The 18,666-nt window shown below is 35.1% G+C and overlaps 2 protein-coding genes across 5 annotated transcripts; one reads left to right on the top strand and one right to left on the bottom strand.

Moving 5' to 3' along the window:
- Positions 1-155: 155 nt before the first annotated feature.
- On the bottom strand, positions 156-8,841 carry asb5b (ankyrin repeat and SOCS box containing 5b). Of its 4 annotated transcripts, XM_051901961.1 has the most exons (9): positions 8,558-8,705; positions 7,135-7,838; positions 5,726-5,780; positions 3,916-3,995; positions 3,676-3,783; positions 2,955-3,105; positions 2,709-2,843; positions 2,380-2,571; positions 156-851 (listed from the first exon to the last, which is right to left on the bottom strand). In XM_051901961.1, the coding sequence occupies exons 3-9, from the start codon at positions 5,775-5,777 to the stop codon at positions 724-726; spliced, it is 846 nt and encodes a 281-aa protein (XP_051757921.1). In that variant the 5' UTR covers positions 5,778-5,780; positions 7,135-7,838; positions 8,558-8,705; the 3' UTR covers positions 156-723. The 4 variants fall into 4 exon arrangements, 3 of the variants coding, with proteins under 3 accessions (XP_051757921.1, XP_051757913.1, XP_051757903.1); XM_051901953.1 differs by lacking the exon at positions 5,726-5,780; XM_051901943.1 differs by lacking the exons at positions 5,726-5,780; positions 7,135-7,838 and having other exon boundaries at positions 8,558-8,832.
- Positions 8,842-9,997: 1,156 nt separating this feature from the next.
- Positions 9,998-12,899, top strand: spcs3 (signal peptidase complex subunit 3). Its single transcript, XM_051907613.1, has 5 exons — positions 9,998-10,267; positions 10,674-10,747; positions 11,038-11,114; positions 11,268-11,383; positions 12,686-12,899. Exons 1-5 carry the CDS (start codon positions 10,125-10,127, stop codon positions 12,816-12,818), a joined length of 543 nt encoding a protein of 180 aa, XP_051763573.1. The 5' UTR covers positions 9,998-10,124; the 3' UTR covers positions 12,819-12,899.
- The last annotated feature ends 5,767 nt before the right edge of the window (positions 12,900-18,666 follow it).

Raw genomic sequence — 18,666 nt, forward strand, 5'->3', positions numbered from 1 at the left:
CTTTTGCTTATGGGTATTGCACTACATTGAACATGATTCAAATAACTGGATCATGAATCATTATTCAAATAATGGAGTGTTAGGTATGTTTTTTAAATACATTTTCAGTACCAACTGCAATGCAAAGAAAAGAGAGAACAATAAGACCATTTAAATATTTTTACATATTTTTCTTTATTTGTAAGTTTCATATCTTATCATGCTTTTTTTTTTTTTTTTTTTTTTTTGGCAACAAAATGATTAGCAAAAGTACTGCATTAGATGCAGTTTCTTATTTTATTTTCTACACAGTTCATGATGCAGCTTGGGAAGCTGTGAAAATATTGATAGCATCTGAATACTGAACAGTTATACTCTTCTTTTTTACATTAGTGTGATAAAAAATAGAAAATTCTCTATACTGACATGCACTTTAATAATTTCAACCTGACATGATACATTTGTATCTTATTAGGCATGCAGCTTATATTGTACAGGTTACAAATGACAAATTTACACTAATGTTGTGAATATATTATTTACAAAAATTTAAATGATGTTCAGTAGTCGCACAAAAATATATAAGTATTTAAAAAATAAACATTTGAACTTAGAAGAAGTGAAATGAATGGCTAGCGTAATCATGCTTTCTGTGTGCTGGTGGTCACAAACAAGATTGGATGACCTTTTTGTATGTTAATGCACTTAATATAAGAAAATAAAAAGGGGAGGGGCTTTGTGGAGTTATCTGTACTGGAGGAAACTCTTGAGCAAAGTAGGCAGTTTGAGGTGAGGAATCAGGTGCAGTCTGGATCGGCCCATATAGTTTCGGATACTCAGTCTACACAGCTGACACAGAGACTGTGGCGTGGCTATCCAAGAAAAGACAGAGAAAGTTAACAAATTCCCTCTGTATTTAAAAAAAAAGTTTGCAGTTTTAATTTTATTTATTTCTATGTGGTCTTAAAGGGATAGTTCACCCAAAAATGAAATTTATCCCATGATTTACTCACCCTCAAGCCGTCCTAGGTGTATATGACCATCCTCTTTCAGACAGACACAATCAGAGATATATTTAAAAATATCCTTAGTCCTCGAAGGTTTATAATGGTTGTGAATGGTAATCCAAATTATTTCACGCCAGAAGCTCATTATTTTACATGATAAACTTTTAAATAAGGATACTTGTCTTACACAAACGCATTGATTTGCTTCAGAAGGCCTTTATTGACCCCCTGGAGTCATATGGATTCATTTTTTTTTTTTTTTATGGATGGATGCATTTTTTTTTGTCTTCAGAATTTGGATTACCATTCACAACCATTATAAACATTGGAGGACTAAGGATATTTTTAAATATATCTCTGATTGTGTTCGTCTGAAAGAAGATAGTCATATACACCTAGGATGGCTTGAGGGTAAGTAAATCATGGAAAAAAATTCGTTTTGGAGTGAACTATCCATTTAAATATATGGAAGTTTGTTTCTGCCACGGAATAAAAAAAAAAGGATAATTGCAACTTTTTATCTCACAATTCTGACTTTTTTTCTCACAATTGCGAGTTTACATCTCACAATTCTGACTTTTTTCCCTCACAATTCTGAATTCTTTTCTCAGAATTGTGAGATATAAACTCACAATTGTGAGATATACAGTCTGACTTTTTTCTCAGAATTGCGAGTTTACTGTATATCTCAAAATTCTGACTTTATAACTCGCAATTGTGAGCTTATATTTCACAATTCTGACTTTATAACTCGCAATTGTAAGTTTATATTTCACAATTCTCTTTATAACTCGCAATTGTGAGTTTATATCTCGCAATTCTCTTTATAGCTCTCAATTGTGAGTTTATATCTCGCAATTCTCTTTATAGCTCTCAATTGTGAGTTTATATCTCGCAATTCTCTTTATAACTCAATTGTGAGTTTATATCTCGCAATTCTGACTTTACAACTCACAGTTGTGTGTTATAAAGTCGGAATTGTGAGATGTAAACTCGTATTGTGAGGAAAAAAGTCAGAATTGTAAGATAAATTTTTTTTTTTTTTTTTTTTTTTTTAATTCAGTGGCGGAAACAAGCTTCCATATAAATATGCAATGAACCTATTACTGCAGAAATTCATTTTAGTGGTTTGAAACATATAATGTATGGAAGGTGCAACTTTGGACTGACTAAATTGAGCATGTGAATGGGTTCTGTACCAAACAATCTTTTAGACAAACCTAATCATGCAACTTAATCAAAGATACCATTTTTTTGTCCTGAACCCATTCCCTCTCTCTTTCCTGTTAAATCTCCTTTCATAAAGCCAATAATTTTTTAAAAAAAAGATGCTTCTGAACTTCATGACTAGAAAAACAACCAAAAGCTATTAAAATCAACTGAGCAGCATTACCTTCATACAGAAGGAGCGCAGACTCTGCCGTACTGCTGGGTGGCGCCGTCTCCACCGGTCTTTGCAGCTCCAGGTTGCGAGCGTTGATGTTAGCACCAAACTCTAGCAGCAGTCTGATGATATCTGGACAGTCCTTCTGTGCTGCAGCGTGTAGTGGAGTGTCCAGGAAACGGCCCTTCTGCACATTGGCTCCTATGAAAAACAGATCCTTTTGTGATCATATAAACAAGACCAGAAATAAAGGTGAGATGACCTGACCTCAGCACACCAAAATACACCAAATAATTCCATTTTTTTGTTTGATTTGAAGGGAAGTCTGATGAGCTCACCTCCATCCAGAAGTTTCTGTGTACACTGGAGCTGCTGGGAGGCACAGGCAATGTAGAGAGGTGTTCCTAGATGGGGGATGTCGTAATCTACATCTGCTCCCCACGAGATAAGAGACTCTATACATGCTGCCCTGCCTGAGACAGCAACACATCTATGTTTATATTTTTTGTAAAGTCTGCTATAAATGCTATACATTCAAATCAGTTGATTTGTATGGTTAGACTAAAGCAGAACTACTCGATTACCTTTGCTAGAGGCCTCGTGAATGGGCGAAGGTTGGCACACTTCTGCCTGTGGTTTTGCTCCATGTTCCAAAAGCACCTCTGTACAGGTGAAACTTCCTGCCGAGCAGGCGTTAAACAGCGGGGTCACGCCGTCAATGGTCGTGGCATTCACCTGCCATGCACAAAAACATGCTAACAGCACAATCCACACAAAAGGATCAATCTGAGCAAAGCCTTCTTATAAACATCTAATAAACAAAGAGCAAGAAAACATCTAAAAAAAAAAAACAATTAGGGGAGGCTGGGGTTAGTTGTCACACAGGAAGTTATGACATACTGTATGCTATATCTCAGTAACTATATGGTTGGGGGATGAAATTCCAATTCCATAATTTATTTTGTTATTTACAAGTGGTTTAATTGGTTCCAATTCTGATTTAAATTTTGTTTTATTCTTTCAAATAAATTAAAATTTATTTTAATTCAAGCAAGGATCAATTATATAATGAAAATAAGATTAAGCAAAAGATTGAACTGTGTAGCCAGGACAAGTGTATATTTCATAAATGTAAAGTTAGGACAAGCTGTGATTTTTATTGGGGCAAGTTGTCATGTGTTTTAAATTTTATAAACGTATGCAATTAATTACATTTTAATTACTAAAAAAAAAAAATGGCTAAAACAATGCTTTTTTTAAATGTTGCTGAAAAGTTTTTAATATGCTGTTTAATAACTAACTCACATTGGCACCGGCCTCTATGAGAGCCCTGGCACATGCCACATGATCGCCCAGACATGCTTCATGTAGCGGAGTCACATGATCAATAGTGATGATATTTGGATTGTAACCCTGGTAATATGGAGAAGAAAAACAGAGACAAATAAAAACAATGCATTTTCTTTAAAAAACATATGTTAAAACCATACTAATTTGACTTTTTTAACAATTCTGTTCCATTTTTGTGTGTATTTGTGTGTAAACCTGTGAGAGAAGAGTCTTAAGAGCCAGAAGTCTACCCTGGCACGCAGCTTCATGGAGTGGAGAACGATCCGCCCATGAACCTGTGAGACGGGAATGAATGAACACGCAATATTATTCTATGTCACAGTCACTAGCTAGAGTGCCCGTGATTACCACCAGAGGGCACTCCACCCCAAACTATTGCCACACCATCTCGGACTTCATTACCTATAACCCACTGCCCGGACTAATCAGCCATGATTGCCTACAGCTGTGTCTTGTTACCTCATCAGTCTCACCCTCTTTAAAGCCTGGTTTCTGTCTTGTTCATTGCTCAGTCTTGTTAATGTTAACACTGCTTCGCTATGCTTTGTTCTCCCTTGTTTGTTCGCTTTGCCTGTGTTCTGGATATTGTAGTTTGGACTGCCCACTCTGTGTTTGACCATTTGCCTGTTTTTGGACTTGATTGTGGATTACCTCTTAATAAAACACTGCGTTTAGATCCTCAACCTTCATGTCCCGGTGCAGGGCATAACAATTCTTATTAATAAACAAACATTTCCCATGACTGATAAATGCCCAAACCACAAAACAAGCCAAAAAAATGTTGAATTAACAATTATTAAATCTTACATTAACATAATTTACAGCAACCATAATTTGCTGTAGTTAAACACTAACCAACAGTTACAAAAGCACAACCATGCAATTCAAGAGCTTTAAAAACACCCACTCAGCCACAGTTGGACTTGATATAATTTCCAGTACATTGTAAAGTGAGAGTGGTGTGATTTTGACACTGGCCATTGACAGCTGTTGAGAAGAGAGCCTGTGAGTGGAATTGCTACATTATGAACCACCATGAGAGTGGATCAGCTCTCTATATACAATAAAGGTGATTCATTTCAAAAGTTGAGCCATTTGAACAAATTATCCTGTGTTGCTGTAATACAAAATAAAACGAAAGGATTTACTATATAAAATGTGCAATTAAAATTGGACTTACTTTATCAGTATGTAGGAATAAAAGCAATAAAAGCAACATTCTTCTTCTATAAAGGCAGCTATATTTTTTATGTACTGTATGAAGATCCATTTATTTTTAAACAACTTGATTTAATTCATCTCCCATTTTTATGGAACTACAAGGCAAAAGGCCATTTAGAAAGACCCAGTGCATATGGAGGCCTCTGCCTTCCAATATTTAAACATTACAGGGCAGTAAATGCCAGGGCTCTGAAAAAAAAGGGCATTTTGGATGTCTTTTCCATTATGTGTTCAAGCAGACCTCCCTGTCAGTGTCTTCAAAAATGCAAAACTTTTAATAAATTGGGGAGCAGTAATTTTATCCATATAGTGGATTTTCCACTATATCAAAGTGTTTGTGTTTACCAAATTTGATAAATGTTTTATTTAAATGTTAACATATATATCCCTAAAACAAAACATTTTATAAAATATATATATATATATATTTTTCTCAAATTTTCCACAGGCCCCCTAAAACATCCCTGCAACCCCCTGCGGGTCCCCAGACCGCATTTAGAAAAAAATCCTCAATTAAACAACTGCATCAACCAGCTGACCACAGTAGCAATAACATGGCCTTTAAACATTTTCCATTTAATCAGAACAATAATTGTGTATAACACAGAACAATTACTAATACCATAATACACAGACCTAGCAGCTCCTACCGGAGATACATCTACTCAGAGATCTATATTTAGCATGAGCTCAATCTAGCCACAGCAACATACGCCAACTGCCCTCTGCAACTGTCATTCCTGGCACAGACCGAGGCCTAAGAGCAAGAGGTTCCGTTACGTACCCATGTCTCCGTCGCCCCACGGCACATCTAGCCATTGATACATATACGCCATAGCCTGTAAATGAAAGGACGGCTGTCATCTCGGGGTGCAAAAAAGTAGCCGTCTTCTCTTTTTAGCTTAGCTGAGCGAGGGCGATGGGTTACTGCCACTGAGATTCCACATTGACATGTGGAGCCTCAGGTCACAGCTGTGCTTTAGTCAATTACAATCATACTAGACTACTACATGCTACTTTTTATGATGCAATGTTGTGTTTTCTTGTGTGTTTAAAGCATTCATGTCATATACGTAAAAATGAATGAGTTAAAACTACTTCATTGGTGACAATGTATGTCATAGCCCTGTTTCTTCTGATCAAGAAACACACTGGTTGTTGCCTGAAGGGCACTTCTCAGTACGAATGCAGTCTTTATTGTGAGATTCTGTGAGAGCCTTCATGAATATTTCAGATCATGTTCTGTTCATGTGACTACAGCTGAGCTCCACTGAGACTAGGACCACTTGTAACTTCCCTGTTTATAGACTCCCTAGTCAGGGAGACAGTCCAATTCAACTATTCTATGGTGTATTGTAATGATATAAAGGAATCCCACCACCTTAATAAACAACTACACATTATAGCGTAAAAGCCCATTCAAATGCATAATGCAGAAGGAGTCCAAACAGTGTGCTGTGTTTACTTGAACTCTGATGCCCTTATAAAGAGGATTTAAATATCGACAATTAGAAATGGCTCAACTTAGCTGTGTGCAGCAATAAAAACAATAAAATCTTTACATAGAGTTGTAACTTTAACTAACAACTACTAGGCCAAGTACACAACATGATAAACAATACATTACAGTAGTCCATGCTACTATTTGTATGTTCCGATACTTACTGTTGCTAGTCAGCATTGTATTTTGGGTTGTGGGAAATATGAGAAAGAATAATAACCCAGCTTTTGAAGAAAACGTTCTTTTGTCATCCAACACTGGAAATAATAAATTACTAATAACGTTAAAACAACAAGCACAGATCAGTTTTGCGTGAATAGCCGAAGCTATTGTGTATTGTGTTTGTGACTGACACTTTGTATCAATTATGTACTTGATATCTAAGTCTTATTTTGTTTGTTTAATAATGTTAATATATAATTAATGTATAGGCTATATATAAAATGTTCGTGATGATTTGATATTAGCATTAACAATAATGAATAAGAATTTGTCATATTGATAATATTAATTATTATTATTATTATATTCAAATTCTTATAATAACATTAATATTATTTATCTAATATTAACTTCGATATTATTTGCCATTTTATAGCTATAGAAGGTCCGCCCCCATAAAAATGCATTACTGCAAGGTGACAGCAGGGCGCATATAAAGGCACATTTATTTACACGTGTCGATAACTCACCTTGACTAATCAAAATACCCCAGCGCGATTTCTTTTTCGCAGAAAAATCCTCGACGTCCTCTCGCTTTCTTTTCTTGGGAGTATTATCTGAATACTTGGGTTCACCGCAGGGAACTTCAGGCATGTTTGCATCAGGTCTGGGTCCTCCTCTTTACACAGGATAGAGCGAGACTATAGCGCTTCTCTCTGATTGGCTGCTCGGCTTGTTGTTGTTTCAGATCTCGGTAGAGTCGTGTTGGCTACAGCAAAGATTTGCCATATGAATATTAATAAGGTCACGCTGACGTTATTTGGTAAGCTTTCTCGAGCATCCAGTCACGTAACGTAATTAATATTCATAAGCCGAGCCTTTGCCATAGTAAACTGACGAGCGCACGCCTACTGGACGTACGTCACGAAACGTAATTTATATTCATGAGGTAAATCTTCAACAGTATCTACTGTAGGCTACCGTGTCCCTGCCCGTTAAACTATTTATATCGCAAGTTAAGATTAGAACGGTGCCACTGTTATTCCGACACAAATAGCTAGTAATAGAGTCAGGATTTTTAATGAATTTACCCGCTTGTACGTCCTTAACATTTATCAAAAAAAAAAAAAGATTGTAAAATGTTTGACGTTCGTCTCAGTTAGGCTAGTTTGTATCTAGCATTTCAACTTCAAGTCAGGTCATTTGCATGTTATTGAGATCGTGATAAACAGGGCTGCAAAAATAGTGGGATAAAAAGGGACGAAACAGACAAAAATTAGTTAAGAGGAGCATTTCCGGACAGAATCACTACATTTTACCTGAATTCTTAAAAGACTTCAGATAGCTATATATTACTGAATAAATGTGATTGGTGGGTTACTATTTCTGTTGTGTACTGCAGCAAACATTTTCATGTAAAACAATAAAAAAAAGTGTCTTTTTTACAATTTGTAGTTATAACAGTCAATTATGCATATAGGCCTAATTATGCAAATATCCTAAACCAAACCCTGATCCAATCCCTAACCCTATAAGTACATGTTGTTGTTGATAAATATTCCTCAGTAGGCTACTTAAATGTATAATTACATTTTATAAATTTATAATTTAAAATGTATAAGGACACTAAAATAAAGTGTAACCAAAAAGGAACAAAAATAAAAGGCTATTGCTATACAATATGTATCACAATTGTATCTAAAGTCTACCCAGCCATGTTTGCCAAAGTGCCAAGAGAAAATGATTTTCCTAACTCATCATTAGATAAGAACACACTGACCCAATTTTATAATGTTACAAAGTGGGCCATGCAACAGAAGCTTTCTATTTACTCAACAAGTCAAAGGTTTATGTTTACAAAGAGATATAAAGAATTATAAACCCAATCTAACCCGATATTGACTTATTTTAGAACATGCTCCAAAATATATAGTCTCAGTCTTGCCTACTTACTGTGCCCTTGGCCAAAATCGTAGAACTCGGCTGCGATCCGGGCCGCCTCCTTACGATTTCCTTTAACCACATAGAAGTGAGTCAGTATGTTTAAGCTGATCTTGACAAAAAGTTTAAAGCAAAAAAGGACGAAAATTGAGAGATAGACATTGGTATAATGCGAGCCGAATGGCCGCTCCTCCAAAATCTCAGTCATTGCTGCTGCTCAGTGAGTGTGAATGTTTTGGAATGGGATCCAGGGATGTGTTGATGGGGATCATATGCCAGACTGGCCCATTTATTCCCCAAGGCAGCTGGGCTCAGAGTAGGGATGAGATAAGGCAGCTGGACTTTTAGCTAGTGGAAAATGGGCCACTTGACTGAGGCATAACAATAGGTGCTGTCATTTGTTAGGCTGTTTGTCTCATGATACTTTGTGACAGTTTTGTTTTCATTACATTATTTGTATTTTAACGTATTGTTGCTAATACATATCAATGACTTCAGATGATTTAAAGTAAGTTTGTTTATGTCCCATTGGCATTGTAGAAATACCCTGTTCACAATCGGCCATGATTAATATAAAAACAGGTTACCAGGATAAAGCTGGTAGTAGCTGGTATCATGTGATCCATGGGAGCTATTTCATATTTTGGCAGTAGAGACGATTGATATAGATTTCATGTGATTTTTCCCCGGAAAGGATTTTAAAACATTTAATTTTTTGTAAACGTTTTTTTTTTTTTTTTTTTTTTTTTGATGTATATGTAAACTTGCATTAGAAGGTAAACAATATATATATGTTTCATTCCAAGGAAAATAATAATAAACATCCACAAACAGAAGAAAAAATGGTCAGGGTCCAAGTCAAATTTAATTTATTACTTCCAGGAGACCAAGGACTACAGCATAGATTGGAGAACATTGTCAATTAAAAAAAAAATGTGTTAAAAAACAAAGACATGTACATTTTTTTTTACATTTTTTTTAGTAATTTAGAGGTTTTGATTAATGAATGGTTGTTATGTACACTCTGGCATTTGTTGTGTATAAATTCTTGGTAACTTTAGTTTAGGATCCAGTTCCTCCCAGATGCTTATTAGCAAGAATATTAATAGGATATTGGCTGTTTATTAGTACTTATGAAGGACATATTAATGCCTTATTCTGCATGACTATATTCTACATCCCTTAATCCTACCCAATAGTACCTAAACCTAACAACTACCTTACTAACTATTAATAAGCACTAATTATGAGTTTATTGAGGCAAAATTCGTAGTTAATAGCTAGTTAAAACAGAGAATTTGACCCTAAACTAAAGTGTGACGAAATTCTTATGTTTCTTATACTGTTGTATACTAGTTCGCTCAAATAATACAAAATTGCCTGTGTTTACTATTGATGCAATGCCACTCCCTGACCACTGGGTGGCAATGTGTACTTTCAAAAAAATGAAACAGGAAGTAGGTCTTCCTTCCGAATCATCTTTGAAGCTGCCTCACTTCCTGCTTTGAACCTCCGCTCGGAGCGTTTCTTTATATCTTTTGTTTTGCAATACATTGTTAGTTGTTAACTAGATTGAATCATGAATACGGTATTGTCGAGGGCGAACTCGCTCTTCGCCTTCTCTCTCAGTGTGATGGCCGCGCTCACATTCGGATGCTTCATTACTACAGCGTTCAAAGACAGAAGCGTACCGGTGGATATACACGTATCCAAAGTCATGCTGTAAGTTAACTGCACTGTTTCTGAGCCTGCGATCAAAGGTTCAATACAAAATCAATGTTAAGATCATTAAAAAAAGGTATTTGATATACATCAGGCATTACCGACCATTTTGAATCATAATTTTGCAGCATATGGGATTTGTAGATGCTGAGCTTGTGGCCAATAGCAGTGCAGCACGTCAGCGATGCAAATTAAATAAGCACAAAGATCTTATTTTTGTGCATTTGTTCAACGGTATTTTAAAACGCTGGGGTAAAAATATGATTTTGTGTGGCTAACGTGTGCATTTTAAATGTGTATGTGCCATCAGGTTGCAGGATTGAATGTAGTTTCGTCTTTCACATCTATGTTTCACACATATGTAAACTGAGATCTTCTGGTTCTCATCTTCTTATTATCTCTCCAGTAAAAATGTAGACGACTTCACAGGACCACGAGAGAGGAGTGACTTGGGCTTTGTGACATTTGACCTTTCTGCTAATATCCTTTTGACAAAACAGACCACTGCTGTGCCACACAATTACCACCATGTAGATGAAAATTTAATCACTCTAAGCCATAGTTTTTCGGATTTTTATTTACAATTTCGTGTGTTCTGTATTAATCATTACATATTTACCATTATTTCTGCAAATGTAATTCCTGTGTGAATGCATTTATGCCACCTCGGTGCACAATACGTGCCAATTCAGATGCAGCTTCCATATCAGCTTTGCAGTGCAGTTTACAACTAGAACTGATTACACTATTTGCCTTTACCGCTTTATTACATCTGCAGCCAATATTTGACTGGAATGTGAAGGAGCTCTTTCTTTACCTGACTGCTGAATATTCAACTAAAAGCAATGTAAGTCTTTAAAAGTTCAGCCTATCCAGAGAGTCAGTGGGCATTATAAATCTGTGTGAATGAGAGCTGGGTATTTGTTGTGTTGTAGATTTGAATATGTCAGACCTGTTTGTTTTTCACATCAATAAAGAGTCCCATGTTATCCCATGTTAGGCACTGAACCAGGTGGTTCTATGGGACAAGATTGTCTTGAGAGGAGACAACACCAAACTAAACCTGAAGGAGGTTAAATCCAAGTACTTCTTCTTTGATGATGGGAATGGTTTAAGGTTAGTTCCTTTTATTTAGAGTATTTCATCTGTGCAGTTTAATTAACAGTTTAAAAATAATATATATACACTCTACCATTCAAAAAGTATTAGATCGGTAAGATTTTTAATGTTTTTAAAAGAAGTCTCTTCTGCTTACCAAAGGCTGCATTTATTTGATCCAAAATACAGCAAAAACCGTAATATTGTGAAATATTTTTACAATTTAAAATAACTGTTTTCTAATTTAATATATAGTAAAATGTAATTTATTTCTGTGATGCAAAGCTGAATTTTTAGCATCATTAGTCCAGTCTTCAGTGTCACATGATCCTTCAAAAATCATTCTAATAAGCTGATTTGGTGCTCAAGAAACATTTCTTATTATCAATATGAAACAGTTGTATACAATATTTTTTCAGGATTCTTTGATGAATAGAAAGTTCCAAAGGACAGCATGTATCTGAAATAGAATCTTTTGTAACATTATAAATGTCACTTTTGATCGATTTTATGCATGCTTGCTGAATAAAAGTATTAATTTCTTTAGTCTTTCCAAAAAAAAAAAAACGTTACTGACCCCAAACTTTTGAACTGTAGTGTATAATGTTACAAAAAGCTTTCTATTACAATTTTTATATATGATTTTCATATATAATTTTTCAATAAAATTGTTTTATTTTAAGCTTTAATTTCAATTTAATTATTTCTAAATATCAGATCTTATTACAACTGAATTATGAGCCATAGACTTAAGATCTGATACTTGGAAATTACAAAATAAAAAATGAAATTAATTTCAAATGACAATTTAATTTTAAAAAATCAATCAGATTTCTTATAAGTAAAACAATAAGAGAAACTTTACAACATCAAAAAGCACACATCTCAGTACCACTCAGTTGAACGAAACTCAAATAAATATTGACAAAGTGAACATTACTTGGAATAGATATTTGGGTAAACACTTTACAATACATTCTCATTTAACATTAATGCATTAGCTAAAATAAACTAAGAATTAGCAATATATTTTTTTTTCACAGAATTTGTTAATGTTAGTAAAAAAAAAAATTAAATTCTTTGTTCGTTATTTCACAGTGCATTAACTAAAGATAACCATTACATTTTAAAGATGTGATGGTAAATAGTGAAATTAACATTAACAAAGTTGAATAAACACAGTAGAAGTATTGTTTGTTTCTGGTTTATGTTAACTAATGTAGTTAACAAACGAGAACTTTTTGTAAAGTGTTACCGATATTTGACATATAGAACTGAAAAGTATAGAAATGGACATCTCTCTGATATTCCCAAACACAGGGCGAATAAGAACATCACTCTCACTCTCTCATGGAATGTGGTGCCAAATGCTGGAATCCTGCCATTGGTCATGGGATCAGGACACAAGAGTCTCGCCTTCCCTGAATCATATGAAACAGCAAAGAGCTACTGAACTGTTCCAGTCCATCCCAAACCATATTTGTAAATGTTGTGCTCTGTACGGGTTTTAATAAAAGTTGACACATTGTTTTAAGGAGTGACTGTTGTTTCTGGGGATTAAGAAAATTATTGTAACATACTAATATTTCAAGAGTTGGATAGTCATATTTAGTTCTATGACCATTACAGTTCTGGTTCCAAAAAAGGGATACTGATAATATTTTTCATCAGGAAAATAATTCTCTGGTGTTTCATATCTGTCTTGTGTGGATAAGAATATTTTTGTTAATAATAATCTGTTTTGGTCAATATCAAAACATCAATTTGTTATTATTAAAACTAAAGAGCTCACAAAGCAAGATTAAGAGTACAATTAAAGGAAGCACAATCATTCACTTTAGAAAAAAAAAAAAGTTCATTTGTGTTCAATATAGAATTGACAAAAATACATTTCTGCAAAAAAAAAAAAAAATTACACCTAGGTTAGTGGAATGTGTTTGCTGCTAAACTGCTTCGCAAAGTGTCTCTACAACAGTTTTTACTTTGAAATTAAATTCCACTTAAATAACTGTTATTACTTGAATAATTGAAACTCTGTAAGTAATGCAGGTATGTTGCAATCCCTTAGAATAGCAGTGTAATATAATACACAAACTCACTAGTTTTTGGGAGAGACCAGACATATTTTTTATGAACAGTTCCCAGATTCAGTCACCAGATGGCAGCACTTGAACACTTCATTATGCTAGTTACAGTATTTTAATTGGAGACACACTGATTAAATCAATACACCAAGGCATAAATTGCTTGTGCTAATGTGCCAGAAACATATACAGTTTCTGCAAAACTGCAAACACATTCTGGTGCAAAAACTCCATGCATGATAACTTTCTTATTTGTGAACTTAATTCTCCTCAATCTAAAAGAGTCACTTGGACAAAAACTCAATGAGCTAATGTGGAAAAAAATCTCTCATCAGTCCAAACACAATTAAAAAAAACTCCTCTTAATTGTCTCAAATATATCAGTAACACAATAGCTTTCTAAAATACCAGGAAGAGAAGGAGAATATGCAAGAAATGGAATACTATGCAATGTATATACGTACTGATTATGATTGAAACCCGTATTAATAAGTAACACCAACTGCCAGTCCACACAGACTAATAAGGTCATTAATTACTTGGCTAAGAAACCAGAACCTGAAAGTTGCCATGTAGATGAAGTTATGTGCTCACATCCAAATGGCGTGATACTTGTTCTGCTGTTGGTGTATAGCAGGGGTGCTCCATCCTGCTCCTAAAGGACCAATGTCCTGCAGATTTTAGCTCCAATCCCAATTAAACACACCCTTTGTGCAATTGTACATCTCACTCCTGTGTGAGGGTATCACACAAAAGAAACATAAGATCAAGGTTTCTCATTCAGTAAGAACATGTGAAAGGAAATAGGCCAAATATTTGCACTCAAAATTCAATTTCTCAACATAAGTAATAGAAATCATTTTAGCAGTTCAAGCTGTTCTGCTATAGTACACTCGGAGTTAATAACAAGAGGAAATTCACCCTCATTTGTGTGAGCCATTTGGACCAAAAGAGAATGTTCTGGACATTTTCACTGAAATAAGACACAAACCAAGGTTTGAAATGAGGTGATTGTGGTGAATAAGAGGGATTTTATAATACAACAAAACCGGGTGATCACATAGCTGGAACTTCTCCCTGTCTCTTAAGGAACTATATGTCACCAACACATCAAAAAGGGGGGCTAAAATAGAGGACGATCACAGGGCTTGTTTATGGAAAAAACTGTGATTCAGTATACACAAGAAAACTATCAAATGGCTTCAGAAGGCATGAAGTATAGCACACAAGTGGTGTGAACTGCTTCTTTGATGCTTTTCGTTATTTTGAAGCATGACAACCCCTAGTCACTTTCATTATTAGCCTTTTCTTTGTTTTTGTTCCATGAAAACAAAAGAAAAGAAAATCAGGTTTGGAATAACAAGGGTGAGCTGACAGATTGACAGAATTTACAAAATATTCCTTTAACATTTATGTTTATGTTGATTCACATTAAAGGTTTAGCTCACCACAAAATGAAAAGTCTGTCATTAATTATTCACTCTCATGTCGTTCCAAACCCGTAAGACTTTTGTTCATCTTCGGAACACAAATGAAGATCTTTTTAATGAAGTCTAAAAACTTTCTGTCCCTCCATAGACAGCTATGCAATTGAAACTTTGATGTTTCAAAAAGTTCATGAAGAGATTGTAAAACTAATCCATTTGAATTGAGCAGTTTAGTCCAAATTTTGAAGAAACTTGATCGCTTTATATGATGAACAGTTTGAATTTAGGCTTTTACTGACATATATACATTCATCAGCTCACACATCAGTTATGGTAAACGGAAGGTTAAGCATGTTTGCTTGATGTGCGAGAACCAATGAGGTTCATTCTCGTGTGTTAAGCAGCATTTTTGAGTTTCCACAAGAGTTTGTTCTCACGCATCAAGCAGGTTCTGTTGAGCTTCTGTTTATGTTCGCTGATCAATGTGAATAAAAGCCTAAATTAAATCTGTTCATCATAAAAAGTTATCAAGTCTCTTCAGAAAATTTTTACGATCTCTTTATGAACTTTTTGAAGCGTCAAAGTTTCAGTTGCATGGAGGGACAGAAAGCTCTCAGATTTCATCAAAAAGATCTTTATTTGTGTTCCAAAGATGAACAAAAGTCTTACGGGTTTGGAACAACATGAGTGAGTAATTAATGACAGAATTTTCATTTTTGGGTGAACTAACCCTTTAATAGATCACAGAAATCCTGAAGTTGGGGTTAAGCTTTGATTGTCAAATACATTGACTTTTTTTTTTTTTTTTTTTTTGACAATCTTCTAACGATCAAATTGTTTGCTTAAAAATGCTGTTCAGGCAATCTCCAGAGAAATGAAAAATAAAAGGTATGAAACTACACTCTTAACTTAAACCAAATGTGCTATTCCATGCGTTTTCATGTATTAATGTTGAGCATGCTGTTTAAAATGTTAAGATGGAAATTACTATTTGTTTTCCAAGAAATGCAGGTAAGTCCTCTGCACTATAGGGATTAAGGAAAGAATTTTGTTGACAAATCACCCAGAATTACTTTATTGCTTAGGGAGTTAAGAAGGCTAAAATAATGTCATTTAATAAAGATCCCACTAGCAAAAACATTGGGAAGACTTAATAAATTAAATAAATACTTTGTTAGTCATACTAAGTTTTTCATCATTTGTTTGGTCTCCCACTCCTATAACTCCTATAAACAGTTTCTTTCCAACATAGACTATTCACAATGCAAAAACACAGTTCATGTATTTATGGAAGTGGACTGCATAAACAGGAATTAATAACCTATTCAATGACTATTCATTCCTGTTCTGAAGTCAGGTGGCGGGCAGCGGAGCACAGGGACTTGAATAAGCAGGGACGCATTGTGTTAAAGTCCTTCAAACAGAATGCCGCAGATGCTGTTTGTGTGAATTGTGCTTTGTCTCCATATGCTCTTCCTCTAATTCCCAGTGCAATTCATTGTAATATTCACCATTATTGTGGGCTGATGTCCGTCTGTGGCATTTAAGGAATTCTGCTTTGTGCCATTTCCTAGAGAGATAGAATAGAGATTCATGCCACACTGATGTACTGTTGTGGTGTGTTTAGTTGACTTTTTCTAGCCTCTGTGCTACACATTCCACTTGTCTGATTCATTTAACCTTGAATCAAAAGCATGCAGGTATAGACATTGTAAATTAAATAACAAATTCCTTGCTTAGAATAGATTATTATGTGTTCTTCCTGCAGATTCCACTGCTGTTTATGTCAGTGTTTCAGATTATACTGTGTCTGTTTTCTCTGTACAACGTTTTGACTGTTTGTCTATTGGCAATTTGTGTTTTGCCTTCTTCTCTGAAACAAAAATGGTCAGTCTCAATAACAATCACTTGATATTTCCTTTCCAGCCCCAGTTGTTCAGCGTATGTGCTTGTTTGTCTTGAGGGGAGAGTATGGAGTGAAAAGGATCTTCAGGAAAACACATTTGAGGAGCAGGGCTATCTGAATCACCGGAGTTCAAAGGTGTCTGTTTTCCTTGCTAAGACTCCAACAAGCTTCAGAAGGCTTTACGTCTTAAGTGTACTTCAGCAGTGTCTCAGGAGAACAATGCTATTTGCTAAACTCAAACCTTTAGTTTCCTACGTGAAAATGCCAAAACTCATGTTACTGCAGTTGTCAGACTGATTCTGGCTTTTTTATGGAAAAAAATGGAAGAAATATATATATATAACCCTATACAACGGTTACCTCTGGTCCTTGAATCTGATTGGTTGAGCAGCATTCCAAGAGCGCTTTCACTGTATGTCATTGTCTGTTCCAGTCATTCTGTCCATTAATGGTGGGGATTTTCCAGTAGGTGGTGACAATAAGGTCATTCGCTCAACCGATTAGTTCAAAAATGCTGATTCATTCAGGAACCATCTTTATAAGTGAGTCATTGAATCATTCTTTCAACCGATTTTTTTTTCCAAAAACTCTGATTCATTCAGGAACAAAACAATTGGGTACTTCTTTTGAATAAGTATATGTTCTATATAGTATGAATGTGTGTAGTGTAAATGTAATCCTGACATATAACATTCATCATGTTGTCATTTGACCAACCAGCGTCAGTTGCGTCACTTCACGCTCTCTTGTGGCCTCATGGGATGGAGTCCATTGGATGCGAAATTCAGATTTTCGCCGGAAGTAATATGTCATCCGGTAATTTTGCGTACTGATTTATGAACACTGTAAATTTGGACATTCTCCAATAATATATAATAAACTCAAACCATACACAAAGACAAAATGATGTAGACATAATGTATTTACACAATGAGAGGGCTGTGAATTCACACACTTTCTGCATTAAAAACTCTACCTTCTTCATTGTTATACGCCCAATCCTGCACAAACTCAATCGAGTGAAACACAAGCTAATAGGATTCTCAGTGGCTCCTGCCTCACCCCTTAAAAAGGTCATAAGTCATGTACAATTTCTATAGCAGGAAGAGTGCATGATAGTAAATAATGGGCACTCTGATGTAATATATGGTGTGAACTGGTCGCAGCGGCATGAAGATTATCTGACAATCTGGAAAGCAGGGCAATTGACACCATTTCCTTCCCTCCTCTTAGGATATTGGCCATCCTTGAAAGAGTTTCTTGGACCCAGTCAAGACACTTGCTATTGTCTTAAGGTATCTAGGAGACAGTCTGACAACAAACTTTTTTTTTTTTTTTTTTTTGCACAAAGAAAGTGATTCGTGAAATCCTGAAATTATGAAATTGAACTTTAAGCAACAGTGTTTGGAAGAATATCAAGGTAATAACAAACTTGTACGATAAAAAATGATTGCCTGGAAAAGGAAGAAATATGAGAGAGGAATTTTCATTTCACCTTAGAAGCTGGATTTAATTTTAGTACATTCAATGCTGTACTACTAGACTTTGATTGAACTGAAACATAAATTGATGTTGACACTTGAGATTATTATGGCCAGTGTGGCTCAGCCTATATTTAAAACATTCAAAGGCAGTTTCAGTTTTGTCATTATGTCCTCACATAAGAAGGTGACGTTCACTATAAATCTAAAATCCCCTGAACTGCTTGATGAATATGGGGTGTAAAAATCACTATCCCCTCTTGAATTCGATAAGAAAACATATCCCTGCATTTGGTTAGAGCTGAAATATTACATAGACAACATTACTTGTGTGCTTTGACAACACAACAAAGGTTTCCCTGTTTTGCAATATTAGTGATCTGTGTCCTCTGAGGTCACTGGC

The sequence above is a fragment of the Ctenopharyngodon idella genome, chromosome 1 (assembly GCF_019924925.1).
Source record: "Ctenopharyngodon idella isolate HZGC_01 chromosome 1, HZGC01, whole genome shotgun sequence".
NCBI lineage: Eukaryota > Metazoa > Chordata > Actinopteri > Cypriniformes > Xenocyprididae > Ctenopharyngodon > Ctenopharyngodon idella.

Bases quoted from the DNA above. Each gene is read 5' to 3' on its own strand.
- asb5b (XM_051901943.1), bottom strand. From the start codon at position 8,753: ATGACTGAGATTTTGGAGGAGCGGCCATTCGGCTCGCATTATACCAAT. The intron at 3,996-8,557 runs GTAAGTAGGCAA...CCCGTCTCACAG, and splicing joins CGATTTTGGCCAAGGGCACA to GTTCATGGGCGGATCGTTCT. The intron at 2,572-2,708 runs GTGAGCTCATCA...TGTTTTTCATAG, and splicing joins ACAGAAACTTCTGGATGGAG to GAGCCAATGTGCAGAAGGGC.
- spcs3 (XM_051907613.1), top strand. From the start codon at position 10,125: ATGAATACGGTATTGTCGAGGGCGAACTCGCTCTTCGCCTTCTCTCTC. The intron at 11,115-11,267 runs GTAAGTCTTTAA...ATCCCATGTTAG, and splicing joins AATATTCAACTAAAAGCAAT to GCACTGAACCAGGTGGTTCT. The intron at 11,384-12,685 runs GTTAGTTCCTTT...TCCCAAACACAG, and splicing joins GATGATGGGAATGGTTTAAG to GGCGAATAAGAACATCACTC.